This window comes from Salmo salar, chromosome ssa09, assembly GCF_905237065.1.
Source record: "Salmo salar chromosome ssa09, Ssal_v3.1, whole genome shotgun sequence".
Lineage (NCBI taxonomy): Eukaryota > Metazoa > Chordata > Actinopteri > Salmoniformes > Salmonidae > Salmo > Salmo salar.
Genome location: NC_059450.1, coordinates 123,709,117 through 123,729,365, shown reverse-complemented (window position 1 = coordinate 123,729,365; position 20,249 = coordinate 123,709,117). Strand labels below are relative to the sequence as shown.

Below are 20,249 nucleotides of genomic sequence, written 5' to 3'. Positions count from 1 at the left end.
TTTTGGGGAAAGTATTTCTGTCAACCCACAATATGGTTATCACATAAACCTGCTACACACGGAGTGAAAGACAAACGTTCGAACCACACAGACAGACAGGGCAATATTGCTGGAAATCAATTGGCAGACTTTGGCTTTTTAAGCCAATAGTGGCTAACCAGGGGTGGGATAATGTTAGTGTTGCGTTGATTAGATAGTAGCTGAGAGCTTGAAGTGTCTGATTCTTGTGAGATTTGTTTGTGACAGTTTTCCTTTAAGAATTGTTTAGCGAGCTACTCATATGTGGGCTGTGAGCTACTGGTGGTCAACCTGTTGGAGACCCCTGGTCTAGCCACTATGTTCTGTTCAACAATGTGGTCTGCCACATAGCAGGGTTGGCGTCCAAGGGGTCAGACAGGGAAGGGACTGTGGGACTGTGGGAAGGTTACAGTGAGCTAGATGACAGGGACAGGGGGGAGTGGGGGGTGTGAGGGAGGCGGGCAGCGGAGGACGTGAGCCCTGTCCCTGGGAACCCGGACCTGCAGGATAGGATTCATTCAACTCTGCTTCCTTCACAGGCTCAAAATAGAGCCATTGTGCCGTGGGTCTGCAAGTGTGTGTGTGTGTGTGTGTGTGTGTGTGTGTGTGTGTGTGTGTGTGTGTGTGTGTGTGTGTGTGTGTGTGTGTGTGTGTGTCATGTGTAGTGTGATATTTTAATATCTGTGAATGTGTCTGCTTAAATCTATGTGTGTGTGTGTGTGTGTGTGTGTGTGTGTGTGTGTGTGTGTGTGTGTGTGTGTGTGTGTGTGTGTGTGTGTGTGTGTGTGTGTGTCATGTGTAGTGTGATATTTTAATATCTGTGAATGTGTCTGCATAAATCTGTGTGTGTGTGTGTGTGTGTGTGTGTGTGTGTGTGTGCACTCATATGTGTGTTCTTGTCTATTGTGAGTTATGTGAATATCTATGAATGTGTATGCATGTCTGTGTGCACACGCGTGTGTATGTACGTGTATGTGTGTGTTTGTTTACAGTCTCCTTGGGAGTCTGACCCTGGGAGCACAATGCCTAGAGGTGCACTGTGTTTCATGTGCAGGTGATGCCTTCCACTGACTCAGTCTCAGCCCCGAGGAACAAAGCTCCCTGACAATGCTAGGATCTGGCAACTCATCTCATCCCCCCTTCCTTCACTGAAATAACATTCTCAGACTAGGACATCTTACACCCAGCCAGTCTCTCATGTACTGTAGTCCACCATCTTGAAATGCATATGTAGTGTCACGACTAAAGCCTGGAGGTTTTCCTTACTACTGGATCTAAGGGAAAGCTCTTGGCCCTTATGGTCGGAGATGTACTCTGTGTATGTGTGGGTGTATGTGGTGTTGGACATGTCTCTGAGTGTCCCGTGTCTGTCTCCCTCTCCCTGCAGGTGAGGTGTGCCACAAGTCCTACACGCAGTTCTCCAACCTGTGCCGCCACAAGCGCATGCACGCCGACTGCCGTACCCAGATCAAGTGTAAGGACTGTGGCCAGATGTTCAGCACCACCTCCTCCCTCAACAAGCACCGGCGCTTCTGTGAGGGCAAGAACCATTTCACGGCAGGGGGGTTGTTCGCCCATGCCCAGGGCATGTCCCTCCCCGGTGTCCCTGGTGCCATGGACAAGGCCGCTATGGGCGGGATGGGGCACAGCAGTGCCAGCCTGGCAGACTACTTTGGGAACCGGCACCACAGTGGCCTGACGTTTCCGTCCGCCCCTGGCTTCCCCTTCAGCTTCCCGGGCCTGTTCTCTTCTGGACTGTACCACCGACCCCCCCTCATCCCGGCCACCTCCCCAGTCAGACGGCCCCCAGGTCCAGGTACGGAGCACAGCAAGGGCCCCCTCCTGTCGCCCAGCCCCAGGGCCCAGGAGGCCAGAGAGCTGCTCAAGACCCTCCGCAAGGAGGCATCGCCCGGCAATGAGCAGCCACAGGGGACAGAGCAGCAACAGGCCCAGGGCTCCTCCTCCAAGCAGAGGCACGGCGGCGGCAAGATGAGCAGCCAATCAGAGAGCAGCGACCTGGATGACGTGAGCACGCCCAGTGGGAGCGACCTGGATACCACGTCAGGCTCGGAGCTGGAGAGCGACATGGAGAGCGAAGGCCAGCGGGAGAGGGCACCCCGGGAGAATGGGAAGGGGCCCAAGAGGAAGGCCGGCGGAGGCCCCCAGAGCCCCACCATCCTGACCAGTAACCATACTAAGGAGTTCCAAGGCGGCCCCGCCTTGTTCCCTCCCTCGCTGGACGAGCACACGGCTGTCTCAGGGGCAGTCAATGACTCCATCAAAGCCATCGCCTCCATCGCTGAGAGGTACTTTGGCTCCACGGGGCTGGCGGGGCTGCAGGACAAGAAGGTAGGCGCGCTGCCCTACCCCTCCATGTTCCCCCTGCCCTTCTTCCCAACCTTCTCCCCGCCCGTCTACCCCTTCCCAGAGAGAGAGCTCAGACCTCCAGGCCTAAAGGGGGAGCCCCAGTCCCCACCTGACGAACCCTCCAAGAAAGGCCAGAGCAGGACCTCTGAGTCGCCCTTTGACCTTACCACCAAGCGCAAGCAGGAGGAGAAGGTCCCCGCCCCCTTTGCCCCCATCTCCAATTCCAAACCAGAGGCCTCCTCACGTTCCACCAATCAGGACCAGCCGCTGGATTTGAGCATGGGCGGCACAAGGCACCGCAGCAGTAGCCGGACCTCCCGGAGGGAGGAGTCGAAGAAGATCCACGTGTTTGGAGAAGACAAGGCAGGGGTGGACCTTCCTAAAGCCGACACCTCTCTGCAGCACGCTAGGCCCACCCCCTTCTTCATGGACCCCATCTACAGGTACTGTGAATCTCTAGAACTAACCCTCCCCAGTTCAAATGTCACTCACTATCAGACTCATTTACACTTGCTGTGTGTTATTACATTCTGTGTTAGCAACATGTGTCTTTAACTTCCTATAGGTACTTTTTCCTATATTGTTGGATGTGAATGTCTTTTTGAGTGTCAGTGTCTAAGAACTGATAGAGTTGTAATATTAGCAGGGTTGAGAAGAGGAAGATGAACGATCCGTTTGAGGCTCTGAAAGACAAGTACATGCGGCCCGCCCCCGGCTTCCTCTTCCATCCACAGGTAGGTCCTGTCCTATCTCAGTGTTACTGTAGCTTCACAAAGACAGCCAGACCAGGGGCCCTTTTTGGTTTTGAGGCCCAGGTACGGTGAGGCAATCTGGGGTTGGTCTGGGGGTGGTCTGAGGTGGTCTGGTTCTGATGGGGACCAGAGCCAATGTTCAGTCTGATCCATGCTCAAGCATGTTTGGGTCTGGTCTGTCCTGTTCTCAGCTATCTGAACCAGATGTGGGAGAATGTGGAAGACTGAAAAGGGCACAAAGTGACACGTCCTCACATATGTGTCTTTGACTAAAATATTAAAATGATACCCCGGAATTTTTCCCCCGGACTCTATGCTGCCTGTGATTTCTCTATCGTGTGTAGCGTGACTCAGTGTGCGTGTATCGACATGCGTTGACATTCATGTGTTGGTTCTTCCCAGCAGTGAAAATTGGCCCGTAGGAAAAGTGAAAACATTTTCTCAGGGTCTGCTGTTTTTTACTGACCGTTTCAGGCCTGGTTTTTACTGGCTGTTTGAGTCGTCTGATTTATGTCCCCTCTCCACACTCTGTGAACCAGTCTCTAACTCTGTAACGCCACATGGCCGTGGCACGTGGCTTAATGAGGTGTCCTATCAGTAAAAACAGTAACAGCGTTTAGGCCATTTTTATTACTTTACGATGTTTGGACACACAAATCAGTCCCAGAAACACTCTGACCACAGGGGCTCTTTATTTTGCAGTTGTACATTTTTTGGGTTTGGGGTTTGTTACCAAGTCACCTGACCCCTTGTGACATCCTCATCTCCCACCCAATGCCCATGTGCTTCCAATAAAAAGCTGTTGATCCGTGGTCTACTTCCTGGTTCTGACTGCTCTTTTCCTTCTGTCCCGCCCCTCAGTTTCGTATGCCAGATCAGAGATCCTGGGTAAGTTTCCTCTATAACTATATGTCTCTGTGCTTCTGCCTCCCCTAGACCCCCAGACTCCCCCTGTGTGTGCATGGGTCCTCATCATAACACCCTCCGTGTTACTCAGCCTGCGCATAGCTCTGGCCAATCTCCAGCAACTACTCACCAGGCATCATCCAATCACAAGCCATCAATTCTTATCGATGGATTTTAGACCTGTTTTTTGATCACATAAAAGAAACATGGTTTTCTCAGCTTGCAAGCGATCATCTTTTTCACTCATTTTGGTAAACAATTCATGTAAATGTCTGACAATTCCCATTTAGATTAATTTATAATCAATAATTTGTCCACATGACAGGCCTGGGATTTCCAGCAGGGTTCCACCCTGTACTGCCAGCGGCACTGAGGGTTCTATATATATTTGCTTATTTGGCAGGCAGGGAGGCAGGGCTGTTGGAATGGGCACAGAGCGGGTGAGATGAGGGGGGGGGGAGACAGGGGGACTGCTTTGCATCAGCGCGAGGGTAACAGTCTCTTAGGGACCCAGGGAGGGAGGGGGAGTTCCTCCCTCTAACATCTGTTTCCAGATAAGATCAACAATTGAGAATGCATCTCGCTAATTAAGGCGCTCTCAGCATCACTGACATCTGAAGATAACTAATCAACAGCTGGCCCCACAGAGACACTACGGCAACAAGCAAGTTCAGACAGGAGGGGGGGTTACATCTGAAGGGGATTTTGGTGGAATCACATTTAAGTAAATGTGTAGGTATTTATCCTCCTTGTTCCCACAATTAGACTTCTCACAATCTGTATTATATCAAATGAGATCTTGAGAACCTGACTTAAAATCTATACAAATCTATAAAATCTCAAAGGCTTTAGAGCCGTTTGTTCTGATTCTGACTTATCTCACCGGTAGTAGATGATACAGAGTGTTCTCACAGAGAGAGTAAGTAACACAGCTGAACTGAACAGCCAGAGAGGAAGGAGAACGAGTGTGTGTCTGAGGGAGGGTTGCCTCAGTAGACAGAAGAACAGCCAGGGTGGGCCTAACAGCCAGGGTTAGCCTCAGCCTCTCGCTCTCAAACTAAAGTGTCTTATCTTGCATGACGGCTCAATATGGCGGACAGTTTTAGGGCTCCTAATGCGCGGGCAAGTTATGGCCTCTCATTGCGCAAGGAGGGAAACAAACTGAGCTTTAGCCCCCATGCCCATAAAGAGCCCCAATGAAATACATATTGCACATTCACAAGAAATATGGAAGCATTTCACCCCCCCCTATCCCTCCCATTCCCCTCCTCACGAGGGAGCCTTTGATTCACGGCACGGAGCATTGGCATATTCATAATCAAACGGACCTGACACCCCACATCCTCCCGCAGTCGGAACTTTACACCCAACCGTCACTCTTAATCAGCCCTGGCCTATAACGTCTGTGGTCGTTCATCATCGATCAGTTTCTCCATCTCTGTTTTCTCTCTGCTCTTTTTCTGTCTGTCTGTCTGTCTGTCTGTCTGTCTGTCTGTCTGTCTGTCTGTCTGTCTGTCTGTCTGTCTGTCTGTCTGTCTGTCTGTCTGTCTGTCTGTCTGTCTGTCTGTCTGTCTGTCTGTCTCTTGCTCTCTCATTCTTCCTTTCACTCCCTCTCTTTACCGCTCCCTCTCAATCTTTCTTTCTTTCTTCCCGTCTCTCTCTCTCTCTCTCTCTCTCTCTCTCTCTCTCTCGCTCTCTGTCTCGGTAAAGTCTCAGAGTAACATGGGGCTGGAACAGTGAGATGGAATGTCAGGCGATGAACAGGGCCCATGGCGCTGCCGGAGGCCCCCAATCACTACTGATTTGTTACCTTATTGAAATAAGGATAAGGAACACAATCAAAATTCAATACACGCAAAATAATGCAAATTTGTGGCACCTTAAAAAAAGCTGTCCAGTGCAAGATAGGCTGATAGGCTGACAGGTCCCGCAGCCTGCTGGGACGTCGTCCCCCCTCCTTCCTCTTCTCCTCCCCCATCCCTCCATCCCGCCCCCTCTCAGCACAGCGATATCATTATTGCCCGTGTCTGGCCCTTGATCAGTAATGTCAACATCTTTCATATTGACGAATGTGCTGTCTGCCTGCATTGTGCACCGAATGGTTTAGAGCCCAGCAGTGGATATGAATCACTCCTCTGCCCCTGCACACACACAGCGTGCGCACAGTGTGCACACACACAGAGCAAACAAGCACACAGATACACATTCTCACACATTAACACAGTCTTTCTCTCTCTCTCTCACACACACACACACACACACACACACACACACACACACACACACACACACACACACACACACATTCTCTCACATACATTGTTGGCAGTTAATTAATTATGACCACCATGCAGCACACACACAAACACTAACACACAAACACGACCACACACACACTAACACAGACATACACACCATCTGACATGTACATATATTTCCACTTTCCTCCAAGGATTTTATGCATATTTGATGAAAGCTAATGTTAGCCTTCATTAGTAAATTGTATACAGTCCTTCTGTGTGTGTGTGTGTGTGTGTGTGTGTGTGTGTGTGTGTGTGTGTGTGTGTGTGTGTGTGTGTGTGTGTGTGTGTGTGTGTGTGTGTGTGTGTGTGTGTGTGTGTATGTGTGTGTGTGTAAAACAGAGTTGATTACATTCATGCACCACCTGACGTGACTTCCACTGGCCACTAGTCGTGGAATAAAGCTGCATAATATTCCCATATAAAATACCCTAATACCATCCCTGGAAAGGCCAGTCAGTAATACTCTGATCTGTGTAAAGTACAGTATTGGTTTCTATCTTCAATATGGCCTAGTTTGAATACAGCCTTGGTTTGTGGTGTCTCGTAACTCAATGCCAGGCAGAGCCTCTCTCTGAAGGACTATACTCGTGTTGTAACATCATGCCCCCTTTTCTCTGCCTATATACACTGCTGCCGCTCGCTTCGGGGGCAACTTGGGGAATCTTTTGAGACATTGAGCTGTATTATTCACTCCCTTGGTTGTGCATCATTCTGGTGGGTGGCGACGGAAAATAACCCTAATCTAATGTGTCGGGCTCCACCCAAATAACTTTTCCCATCACCAAAGGCATATCCATCATCTCTAGGAACACTACTTACCAGTTGAAAGGTTAAATGTGTCCCTCGCTATCACATAAATGTCTGAATCCAACTGCCTAGTTAGACCACGCACTTCAAGCAAAACACTTCCTACCACGTAATCTACCACTGTCTGTACAGTAGCAATGTGGTGCGGTTCGGACAAAAGTGGGATTCAGAGCTTTATTTGATATCGAGGGACACATTTAACCTTACAACTGGTAAGTAGTGTTCTAGAGATCATAGATATGCCTTTGCTGATGGGGGAAACATTTTTTTGTTAAGTCACAGACATTAGGTTAGAGATTGATGCGCAAGCAAGAGAGTCAGTAATACAGCCCAATGTCCCAGAAGACTCCAGAAGTTTCCCCTGAAGTTATGCTGAAACCTGCCAGGTGGTCAATTTAAATAAGGTGTGTTACTGACTGACTTACTTGGTTAAATGAAGGTTCAATAAAGGTTTTCCCTGACCATTCATGTGACATGTCTCTGCTCAGATGTCGGCCATTGAGAACATGGCGGAGAAGCTGGAGACGTTTGGTTCGCTTAACCCCGAGTCAGGTGACCTGATGCGCTCCGTCCCCTCCATGTTTGACTTCCGAGCCCCGCCCACTGCCCTCCCCGAGACGCTACTGCGCAAGGGCAAGGAGCGCTACACCTGCAGGTAACCACGGAAACCGTTTACCGCAAATAGTACCAGAGGTTGTTTTGGTGATTTTATACAACTGTATTTTATTTTTTTATTTTGTCTTCACACGACTTCATCTCTGATTTTGACCTCGTGACTTTCTCATTGAAAGTCCCATGGTTTTGGTAAATTCCTATTTCTGTACTTCTAAACTCATGAATTGAGTTGGATTGAATTTAATTTGATTGAATTGAATTGGAATAGACCCTAAACTTGAAAAGTGAATATGTCATTGAGTGTATGGCCTATTTCCATTCCATGTCCTTGAGACACATTTCTACTTAATTTCCATGGCTGGCCAGTGTCAACCCTTTGAGGTGACTGTGTGTGCTGTGTTACTCCGTGAGGGGCCGTGCTTGGCTCCCTCTCTCTCCCACTGTTTACCCAGGGAGTTGGCCCTGATTAGCAGATTAATACGAGAGGTTTTGGGGCCCCGGCGGTGCTTTGATCTAACGCTTTGCTGTGTGTGGACACACCCACTCTCTGCACCTTCCCACTGCGACGTTATACACATAAACTTACTCACACACATTCCATTAGCTTCAGGTGCTGAGTGTGGGAGTGAAATTAATATTAAAATAGCTATTTGTTAGTGGAATTATGCAACTATAAGACAATGCATAAATGATGTTGCACTCCAGGAGGTTTTATCAGTTATTTGATAGAGATATAGGTGTTCTTTTGAATCTTTTTGGATTTATTGTGAAAAGGTGTTTTTCCTATTGTGTGTTGTCAATACTGCATGTTCTAAAATATGCCACATACATTTGAATACATTTTCTGATGGTAATTTTACTCTAAGATGTATGCTGACACGAGGTGTTCTCTGCCCATCAGATACTGCGGTAAACTATTCCCACGGTCTGCCAACCTGACCCGCCACTTAAGGACACACACGGGAGAGCAACCGTACAGGTAAGACTCACACACACATCATGTGTGAACATACCCAGCCTTAAAGCAGGGTCAGCCGTGGGATGAGTGATGTGGGAACAGGAAGTGCTCATTCCGTGCTGACAGAATAACATCCCTCTAACCCTCCTCCAACGTCAGTTCGTCTCACCCTGCGAGCACAGACAATACTGAACGAAGACGGGACAGCTTTTCATCACAGTATAAGTCATCTGTTAATGTCTGTCAGATAGCCTACACACACTGTCTGAGTCCTCCCAGACAGCCATCGTTCATCTATCAGACCCAGTCCGCTGCTACACGGATGTTTTCCCAGAGAATTCCTGTCCATAGTTACGGGCAGCATCCTTGTATGTTTTCCTACGCCTTTAAAAGACTGGGACAATTAGCATTCTGCAAAATGTTTTGCCTTATGAAAAATGGTGGCCGACGCCTGGGTGAGAGGAGGGGGGTTTGAACTTAAAGATGGGGGAAGGGTGTAGCAGGGAGAGTAAAGGGGGAGGAGAACGGGGGGTAAAGAAGGAAGTTTGGTGAAAAATGGGGGTGATGAGGAGCACGGGCAGATGTCCGGGGTAGCAGCTGGAATAATGACTGTGATGTCGACTCTGAGTGCACACACACACACACACACACACACACACACACACACACACACACACACACACACACACACACACACACACACACACACACACACACACAGAGACACACAGAGACACACACACACACACGCAAACACAAATGCAACACACACACACACACACACACACACACACACACACACACACACACACACACACACACACACACACACACACACACATACAGTACACAGTCCAGGGGAGGCCAGTTGACCACAGGGGAGAACCTCAGGCCTCTGCAGCAGCCTGATAGATTGAGCCTCTACCCGCTGGCACATCATTAAAGATCTCTGCTGTTTATTGCACTTTTTGCGAAGATAACTGGGCGCTCCTGAGGGACGGCCAATCGGGCGAGCTAATTCCAGCTAGAAGAAAAGATGTAATCATCTTGTATAATTTTGCATGGGGGGGGGGGGGCTAGGCTCTAACAGATTTGTTGCATGCCTGTTTTGTGAGAGAAGAATGTGATTTGTATTGCTCTGGCGGGAGATAAGAGACAGAGCTGGTTTCACCTTGAACGAGCTCCTTCATCATGTCTGAGAGAGAAAGACTGGGGGATGGTGGGGGCTGTCCATGAATACGTGTGTGTGTGTGTGTGTGTGTGTGTGTGTGTGTGTGTGTGTGTGTGTGTTCCACTGTGAATGTGTACAGTATCATTCGAATCATTCATTGTTAAAGGGATACTTCCGAGTCAGATGAACTCATGGATGCCATTTGTATGCCTCTGCATCCAGTATGAAGGAGGTTAGACGTTGTTTTGCGAGCCAATGCTAACTAGCGTTAGCGTAATGACTAGAAAGTCTATGGTATCTACTAGCATGCTAGCAGTTAGCATAGACTTCCAGTAATTGTGCTAACACCAGTCAGCAATTACATTAACGCTAGTTAGCAACTTCCTTCAAACTGCAAGCAGAGACAGAAATGTTATCTACGAGTTCATATGACTAGTAGATAAAGGGCTTCATTGCCAAAGTCCTGAAGTATCCCTTTAAGGCCTATGTCTTTCTTTGTGTGTTTGCTTTTACTATATCTACTCCAGCATGTGTGTAGTGTATTTGTACTGTTCCCCATGAGTCCCACCTGGTTTGACCTTTGACCTCTAGGAGTGACCCCTACCTATCTGTCTCCTCAGGTGTAAGTACTGCGACCGCTCGTTCAGCATCTCCTCCAACCTGCAGCGCCACATCCGCAACATCCACAACAAGGAGAAGCCCTTCAAGTGTCACCTGTGTGACCGCTGCTTCGGCCAGCAGACCAACCTGGACCGTCACCTCAAGAAGCACGAGAACGGTAACCTCTCAGGTGAGAGAGCCTCTCAATCAATCAATCAATCAATCAATCAATCAATCAATCAATCAATCAATCAATCAATCAATCAATCAAATGTATTTATAAAGCCCTTGTTACATGAGTGGTGCGTTACTGAAACCTAGGAAATGAACCTGTGTAGCAGTAGTGTACTTATATCCAGTAACTTGCAGGTGCAGGGTGTCATGTAAAAATACACCCAGTGTGAAATAGTTCCCAATCGTTCTGATTGTGACGTCATGGTGTAAAACTTCTCGTAGCGTGAAAATGTTCCCAGCTCTTTATGTGGATGGCTGAGCTCTCTCTCACCCTTGCTCACCCTTGATTTAGCTAGCTAGCCTGTGGAGATGGCTTGTTCTCAGAGGTGTCCAGTTTTAGCTTGTTTGTATAGGTAAATACAAAAAATATCGTAATGAAAGAAAGACAGATACACGTTTTAATGCTCCCGCAGTTTTATTGTGAAATGTTTCGACCCTTACGAACTCCTTTGGGTCCAAGCGTTGCGCAATAAAACTGCGGAAGCATTCAACAGTGTGTCTTTCTTTCTTGAAATGAACAAAACTGCTGATGAATCAAATCAGATATATTTATATACTGCGTGAGCACTCACTCACTCACTCACCCTCAATTGCCTCCGTAAATTCTCCAGCTGTATATAATGTGAAATGTAATTTACTTACGGTTAAAGAAAGAATTTGGGGAAGCTAAGAAATTAGATTAAATGCATCTGTCGTCCATCTCTGCGACAACACAATTGCGTTCTGAATGTTCACCGACTCTGCTGCTTTCGGCGGTACAAATCATCGCTGGTTGAGTTTGATAGGTCGCTCTGCGTTGCAGCGACTCACTGAATCACATCAGAAACGTGGAGGCAAGCAGGCGACACCTGGCCAGACGCCGTTGTAAAGCTCGTCCAGTTGATCAGATACAGTCACTTATTAAGGCAAACATTGGCATTCTCTGGAAACCTAGAGACTCATACACATCACTTATTAGAGTCAATATAATATTGGTTCACTTAAATACTTCCAGGTAATAAGGCCAGTGGAAGTGTGCTATTCGTACAGGCCTTGGTCCAACACCAACAGGACATTCAGTACATACTGGTACACCAGTGGGGGATTGGTTTCTCGTCAAGTATCTGATTCCAAATAGTTTCTTGTCATCCAAAGGGAGAATCCAATGGGGCTGTCACTGTGGTCATAATTGTATTATTTTAATATTAATATTAAAACTGACTGATTATAATGTTGTCTTTCTGTAGGCACGGCTGCGTCCTCCCCTCGGTCAGAGCTGGACAGCAGCAGCGCCATCCTGGACGACAAAGAGGACTCCTACTTCAACGAAATACGAAACTTTATCGGCAACACAGGCCAGAACCAGCCGTCCCCTGACCATTCTGAGGAAGGGTAAGTCCTATGTTTTGTCTGGATGTGCATATACTATATGTATGTGTGTGTCCCAAAAAAATGCTTGGACAAACAGTACACACATTCATCATTCATCTTATCCTCTGTAGCACACACACACACGCACAAACGGGAGGCCTGCTTTTCTGCAGCACATATTCAGTGCTTGAGGCTAAACATTTAGGTGATTATAGACAAACATGGATGGACACGGCCTCTCTGTGCTGGCCTGCTAGGGCATTCTGATGCACTTCAGCCTTTATTCATTTCTGTGTGTGTGTGTGTGTGTGTGTGTGTGTGTGTGTGTGTGTGTGTGTGTGTGTGTGTGTGTGTGTGTGTGTGTGTGTGTGTGTGTGTGTGTGTGTGTGTGCAAGCATGTGTGTATTCATGTATTAATGTCGCCCAGGGAGTCTCAGACCAACAAACAATCATCACTGACGACATCTGGGATAATTACCACATTTGGAAACGTGCTGGAGCTTTTCACAACTGTTGACTTTGGGCCATGCATGTGCACCGGTATCGGCCTTGCATACAATTATTGCTGATGATTATGCTAATCAATTCTTGTAAAACTATGATCAGCTTTGGGATAGGGGTCGGCTACAGGTCGCGGGTTTGTTTTTACGTGCCTTGGGTTTGATCAGGGAGGTAGAGATAGAGATCTCTCGGTCTTTCTTTTGATTGTGTAAAAAAGGGGTTGTGGGTGCAGCGTCACAGAGACGTGGGGAGAGAGGGGAGAGGAGGGGGTGAGGCAGGAGGACCCGGGAGCGACTAGCTCCCACATCTGGAAGCAACATGTCCGCCTACAGGAAGAAAGTCGCAGAAGGTGGGGTCAGGGGGTCGGCCCGTGTTTCCTTTCAAAGTGCGGCGCTCCTGACTACTTCTGATAGATACTTTATCCCCAGCAAATTACCGCGTTTGAAAGCGTAATTAACGAATCTGTTTTCTTAATCACAGGGGCTCTCGTCTCGGCCGGCGCTGCTGGTCTCGCTATGCGGTGCGCGGCGATGTCGACACGACATGGCAACTACCGCCTTGGCAGTCCTGGCCCTCTCCCAGTCCCACCCAGGGGGCGTGTTGCTGTTCAACTCCCGCTATAATGTCTAATTCCCGCTATAATCGCCCCACTCTGATATACCTAGAGATGGATAGCAAATTCTCAAAAATATCTACCACAATTGTTCTCCCACTCCTTCTCTTCTCGACTCATTGCAAACTCAGCTTTTCTTCTTCTTCAAATAGATCATTTCCTGGACTGTTCAGGGTCCTCTAATCTACGAGTGATTTTGGCGGGTGTATAAGTAGGGTCCACAGCCAGACTTTCTTTGCTAGCTTCGTCTAGAAACAGACATAGTTGGGAGCTGACGAGAGACGTCCCGGAGTGTAATTAGTGAATCAGTCTTAATGTGGTTCAAGATGATTTACCAAATGGTGGTTTCCTGAGGCTGCAGAGACAGTGGACAGATACAACCCCAGTCAGGTTTTCATAGCTGGGCCTTTTCTCTCAGTGGGGACCAGGGAAATGGGCAGCTTGGCAAGGCCCTCATAACTCTTCCACCAAATGGGTCTGTCAGCTAAATATTTTGCCTATTAGATGAATCTGAGATAGTAGGAAAATAAACAAGGAGAGAGGCCGAGCAGTGCTGTTAAGTGCTGCAGCGATCAGCGAGACGCTCATAGAGCCTGTGCCCAGAGGGGCCCTCGAGACGTGATGACAAACGGGATTCGGCTCTGCCTCTCTCTGCCCCAGCTCAGCTGCCATGGCTCGCTCCACCCTGCTCTACCCACTCGCTCTCTATCCTCTCTATACTCCCATTGTTCACTCAGGAAGGAGGGACTCTTACAGGGACTGACTGGCCAAAATATACAAGACCACAAGACCACATTTCATTATAAAGTTTGATGTAAGAATGAGTGTGAGTTAGCCTTGTATCCATAACTGTATGGTGCATGGGAATGATAGAAGGTTAGAATTGGCTTCAGAACGTACAGTATGGATACAACGTGGCTACGTGTGAGTGTGTATATTGCTCGTGTAAAGTTTTTGCAGTACTGTGCTAGCGATGTGCTAGGTTTTACACATGTATTTCCTGGTCTCCGCTCCTAGGTTGAACGGGGGTCCTTTCGAGGAGGAGAAGCCCCTGATGGCCAGCCACGGGTCACGTGACCTGGATGAGGGGGAGGGGGAGGGGGAGGAGCTTGGCGCCGAGGAGGAGGAAGGGGAGCAGAGCGACTCCGCTGCTGGGAAACCTAGAGACGAAGCTCCCCCCAGCAACCTAGATGATGACATCATACACAACGAAATAGAATTTGACGGACCTAGCGATTTGGACCTCAACTGCAAGACCTCCCCAAGGAGGTAATAGTAGTGAGGATATGCCTCCAGCATAAATATCCACTCACACAACCATGTAGACTAAAATATATGGACACATACATATATGTACCAAGCTAAGACATTGTGACAGTATATTGCCATTCTTTAAACCCCCCGAAGGGATCATTGGATGAAATTGAGTTGAGTTGAATTGAATTGAGTTGAATTGAATTAATTTAAGTTGACTTGAGTTGAGAAGTTGAATTGAATGTTGACAGGGATTCGGTTGTCTCCCTCCTCTCCAGCTATGAGGAGGAAGAGGATCAGAGTAGCTACTCTGCGCTGGATCACATCCGTCACTTCTCTGACATGCATAAGATGGAAGACAGTGAGTTCAGTGACGGGGACGGCACCGCCTTCGGCTCCCCCAGCCTGCCTGAGGCCGTCAAACAGCCCTTGTACAGGAAATCCAAGTCCCAGGTGGGTGTGTGTGTTTGATGTGTGTGTGAGATATAACATGATAATGTACAAAAAGTCTGAAAATGTATGCACTCACTACTGTAAGTCGCCCTGAATAAGAGCGTCTGCTAAATGACTAAAATGTAAATGCACGTGTGTGTGTGTGTGTGTGTGGGGGGGGGGGGGGGCATGCATAGATATGTAACCGTGTTCGTGTGCTCATGCATGTGCTGTGCATTTGTGTGAGTGTAAATTTAGACTTTAGGTGTAGTGGAGTTAACCTGTCCTTCTCCCTCTCCCCAGGCGTACGCCATGATGCTGTCTCTGGCTGATAAGGACGCGCTCCACCCAGCCAACCACACACCAGCCACCATGTGGCACAGCCTGGCACGGGCCGCTGCTGAGTCCAGTGCCATCCAGTCCCTCAGCCATGTATGATACCCCGATCCCTGACCTCTAACCCCCCCGACCCCGACCTATCGCACTGGGAGCCCTTGGGGGCCGTCAGCGGGGCCCCTAGCCCTTGGCCCGTCACAGACTGCCGAGCAGAACCACGGCCCATCTGACTGCTGAGCAGATTGCCTTACACACGAGCAGGGTCACCGTCCACAGAGAACCACCCAGCCCAGCCCTCCAAGAGATCCAACAAACATCCCTCCTGTGACCTTAAATTGAGTCATTATGTTTATTATCGACGACAATGATGATGATAGTGATTATTGATTATGGTGATGAAAATAAAAATGATAAATAATAATAGCTGTATTTATTCTGGTGAGTTTCTATGTTTTGCACAGCAGCGGCGGCTGGTAGGAGGGATGATGGAGATGGTTTTGTTAGATGTTACATTGCTAGAGTATGTCATGTGTCCACTCAGTGGAACAGTGTCACATATCCACTCAACGTCATGTGTCCACTCAGTGGAACAGTGTCACGTGTCCACTCAATGTCATGTGTCCACTCAGTGGAACAGTGTCACGTGTCCACTCAATGTCATGTGTCCACTCAGTGGAACAGTGTCACGTGTCCACTCAACGTCATGTGTCCACTCAGTGGAACAGTGTCACGTGTCCACTCAATGTCATGTGTCCACTCAGTGGAACAGTGTCACGTGTCCACTCAATGTCATGTGTCCACTCAGCTGAGAACATTCTTCCTCTGTGTGATGTCATTTGTATTTGAAGAACCCATTCGGGACCGCGGTCCAACCACGGTTTGATATGTGTACAGAGTACAGACCCTACCTAGCCCCACATCGCCCTACCTAGCCCCACATCGCCCTACCTAGCCCCACATCACCCTACCCAGCCCCACATCGCCCTACCTAGCCCCACATCGCCCTACCCAGCCCCACATCGCCCTACCCAGCCCCACATCACCCTACCTAGCCCCACATCGCCCTACCCAGCCCCACATCGCCCTACCCAGCCCCACATCGCCCTACCCAGCCCCACATCACCCTACCCAGCCCCACATCGCCCTACCTAGCCCCACATCGCCCTACCTAGCCCCACATCACCCTACCCAGCCCCACATCGCCCTACCTAGCCCCACATCGCCCTACCCAGCCCCACATCGCACTACCCAGCCCCACATCGCCCTACCTAGCCCCACATCACCCTACCCAGCCCCACATCGCCCTACCTAGCCCCACATCGCCCTACCTAGCCCCACATCGCCCTACCCAGCCCCACATCGCCCTACCTAGCCCCACATCGCCCTACCCAGCCCCACATCGCCCTACCCAGCCCCACATCGCCCTACCTAGCCCCACATCGCCCTACCCAGCCCCACATCGCCCTGCCTAGCCCCACATCGCCCTACCTAGCCCCACATCGCCCTGCCTAGCCCCACATCGCCCTACCTAGCCCCACATCGCCCTACCCAGCCCCACATCGCCCTACCCAGCCCCACATCGCCCTACCTAGCCCCACATCGCCCTGCCTAGCCCCACATCGCCCTACCTAGCCCCACATCGCCCTACCCAGCCCCACATCGCCCTACCTAGCCCCACATCGCCCTACCTAGCCCCACATCACCCTACCTAGCCCCACATCGCCCTACCTATTCTTACCAGGCCACACCTAACCACCCCAGCTCCATCTAGAACCACATAATCCTAACTAGACCTACCATGCCACAATACAGCCACCTAGCCCCACATTGCCCAACCTAGACCTATACCTGGCCACACCTAGCCTTCAGACCATCTCAGCTGAATTGGAGTATCAGTGAAATATGTTACGAGAATGATTCCCTTTAACCCCTGGATATAAACAGGTGTTTTCCATCAACATGTACTTATATAAATGCTAGGATACTTGGAAGGGTGGTGCTGAGTAACAACTCGGGTCCAAATGAACCACACCTCTCCAAGAACGATGGTGCTACAAACGCATTACGACAAGGTTGTTGATAAACGAAGAACAAAAGAAAAAGAAACATTGGAAACGGAGAAAAATCGGACTGGTTTTACCACCTAAGAAGGAGTTTGCATAGCTGCGTGTGTCTGCACAATCACAGAACTGTACACGAGCGTCTGCAAACTGCGGCTCTGAAGCTGCACTCGGTCCCACCCTGCTGCGCTCTCTGTGAAAGGATCTAAGTAGTTTGTCGTTTTAGCGGAAGAAAAGAAGAAACCACAATCTTTTTTTTACTATGAAAAAGTAGCAAGTGCTGAAGTTTATCGTTATTAAACAGTAAAAAGGGCATCTCTCCCCCTTTCTCGAAACCCCAAATTCATCGTAGTCGGCCAACGATACCACTAATTAGCCTAAATGCTAGTCGTTAGCTACCCCCATCCTCGTGTCTTTCATTTTTTAGACAATCATGTTTTTTTGTTGGTTTTTTTTCCTACATTTTTATTGTTGTTGTTGATGTTATTGCTGTTGTATGTTGAGAATTGTATTTATTTCTTGGCAAACTGTAGTTTGTTTACTGAATAGCACTGCTCTTACCCATAGTGAAGGGGAGATTCCTCGCTGGGGCCTACTCCAGAACTCAATGGGGTTTGTAGATGACGTTTGAGTGCCGGATAGTATTAAACATACCATTCACTCTTTATTCTTCTAATGAAACTGGTTGATGATGAATAGATATTACTTTGGGGGTTTTTTGTACGACAATTTATTGATTCAATTGTAAATGGAAAAAACAAACATTATAAAGACATGAACAAATAAAAAGATGCCAGGTATAATTTCTTCATAATCGCATGATTGGTCTCCATAGATCTGTATCTGACAGTTTTCTACGGTGGTCTGCAAGCTTGTGTGACGTTCAGTCCATGTTAATCCCTTGTGCCAAACCTATAATAAATAACAGATTATATTCATTTATCCTCCCATTCTGAGGGACCAGATTGTTTGTTTTTTGTCGTTGTTGTTTTTGTTTTTGTTTATAATCCGTTTAAAAAAGTAATCAGCAAGTTGAGGTACTTTGTTTTAATGCTTTCTACAATGTAACTGTAATCCATTTCAATTCAATACTGTGGGAGGAGCAACTAAAAAATAAAGGACTACAATGTGGATTAAGTATGTGCTCGTGCTTTCTCTCTCTCTTTCTCTTTGTCTCCCGCTTTCTCTTCCTCTCTCTGACTCTCTCTCCCTCTCTCTCTCCCTGCCCCCTTCCACTTCCCTCCCTCCCTCATGTCCAGACAGTGTGTTAAAATAAGAACTGGGAGTCAGAGAGACACCTGGCCCTTTCTCCTGGCTCTCTCAGGGCCTCCAAGCGAGAGACTGAACTCTGGTCCCCCCTTTCTTCCCAGATCCTGGCACAGAGAGCGAGAGAGACAGAGGGAAAGAGAGATTGAGCCAGACACAGAGGGAGAGAAAGAAAGAGAGATTGAGCCAGACACAGAGGGAGAGAAAGAGAGAAAGAGAGGCTGAGGGAGAGAGGGATGGAGGAGCTGAATGTGGTAGTGTTGTGGAAGCGGAGGCAGGAATGTGTCCTCTTTATTTGGGGCCATGTTGTGGGCCATGATGGATGAGGTGGGGAGATGTGATGACCTGGCTCATCGCTCAAACGCTCAATAAGACTTCCCATCCTGCAGGCGTCCCTGTCAGAACCCCCCTTGCCCCTCCTCATCCCTCCCACACCCCCTCTGTCACGGCTCACATATGTGGGCGGACATTGTGGCTGAGAAGCCCCACTCACTTCCATTGTCCAGTCATGAGTGGGGGTTTAGAGTGGGGTGTGTGGGGGGTGAGGAGGGGGGTGTTTGGGGGACTGACAGTGGCTATCCCAAGCCCAAACTCTCCAACACACGTACAGTGGCTCTCAATAAGCCTAATGGATGGGATGTTTTTTTAAGCGGGCCTCGTCGATCAGCCCCGCCGTTCCGTCAGTCCTCCTCCGAGCAGCTCCGCGGGTTGTCCAGCTTTGATGAGGTCACGGCGGGTCAGGCAGTGTTGATGAGGTCAGTGTGGGTCGTCCAGCATTGATGAGGTCAGCCTGTGCGAACGGTGCAGGGTCGTAATGGAGTGGAGGTGATAATAGCCTAGAGTATAGGAGGCTATAGGCTGAATGGACCAGAGGGGACAGTATGTATGTATGGACCATTACTGACCTGCCTCACCACAGGGTCATAACACAACCTGCACTACGCCCTCTGCTGGAGATTATTATAGTAACAACTTAAAGACATGGTCTGGAACTTTGGCAACTGGATGTGTCAATGTGTGCATAATCTATGAGCAGAATTACTGTTTTACCTCAAATAGCCACAAATTCCCTAGTTTGAAAGTCTCTGTTTTCTGGAAGCTGTGTAGCGCCATTTTCCCTACATTTCCCACCCGTGAGGCAGCCCCCTAGCAATTCGAGTTACAGCCAATGAGCTTCAGCCCCTTGTCATTTGATTGACAGCTAGCAAGATGCACACAGAGCAGAGAGAGAGAGAGAGAGAGAGAGAGAGAGAGAGAGAGAGAAAGAGAGACAGAGAGAGATGAGAGAAATGACGTGCTGCACATATCTGCACAGATATGACGCACCACAACATTTCCGGGGACCCGTTTTGTCTCTTGAGTGCTACTTTCAGAACTACTAGCTAAAAAATATGCAAATCTAAAGGAGAATCTCTTTAAGTGTTTTCAATGTCATGCTCAAAGGCTAAACTAAGATACTTGTCATTGTAAAGAATACTAGCCAGGCTATTACATCAACAAAGTCGAATCCATAGACCAAAGAGGGGCCATTTCCTATTGAAATAACTCCAAATTATGAATTGAAACTAGGGTAGTGTGTGTATGAATGTGATTGAGTGTGTGTGAAGGGGGTGTGAAGGGGGCATGGGTCCTGGTTTGGCAGTGTACCCTGTTGGGCTCCTCAGCATTGCTAATTTGATCATGGTGGATTAGCACATGCCAGTGTC

The 20,249-nt window shown here is 48.6% G+C and overlaps 1 protein-coding gene across 18 annotated transcripts in view; it reads left to right on the top strand.

The window, feature by feature from the left end:
- LOC106612562 (histone-lysine N-methyltransferase MECOM) overlaps positions 1-18,410 on the top strand; it is a 177,850-nt gene extending 159,440 nt beyond the window's left edge. For 8 of the 18 annotated variants that reach the window (XM_014213817.2, XM_014213827.2, XM_014213823.2 and 5 more), the window contains 10 exons: positions 1,406-2,828; positions 3,029-3,119; positions 3,999-4,025; positions 7,642-7,808; positions 8,670-8,747; positions 10,518-10,687; positions 11,958-12,102; positions 14,213-14,464; positions 14,701-14,902; positions 15,185-18,410. In XM_014213817.2, coding sequence (XP_014069292.1) covers positions 1,406-2,828; positions 3,029-3,119; positions 3,999-4,025; positions 7,642-7,808; positions 8,670-8,747; positions 10,518-10,687; positions 11,958-12,102; positions 14,213-14,464; positions 14,701-14,902; positions 15,185-15,319 — 2,690 coding nt within the window. In that variant the 3' untranslated portion in view covers positions 15,320-18,410. The remainder of the gene's footprint in view (positions 1-1,405; positions 2,829-3,028; positions 3,120-3,998; positions 4,026-7,641; positions 7,809-8,669; positions 8,748-10,517; positions 10,688-11,957; positions 12,103-14,212; positions 14,465-14,700; positions 14,903-15,184) is intronic. The other 10 variants (XM_045724474.1, XM_014213816.2, XM_014213825.2 and 7 more) reach the window with 5 other exon arrangements.
- Positions 18,411-20,249: the final 1,839 nt, after the last annotated feature.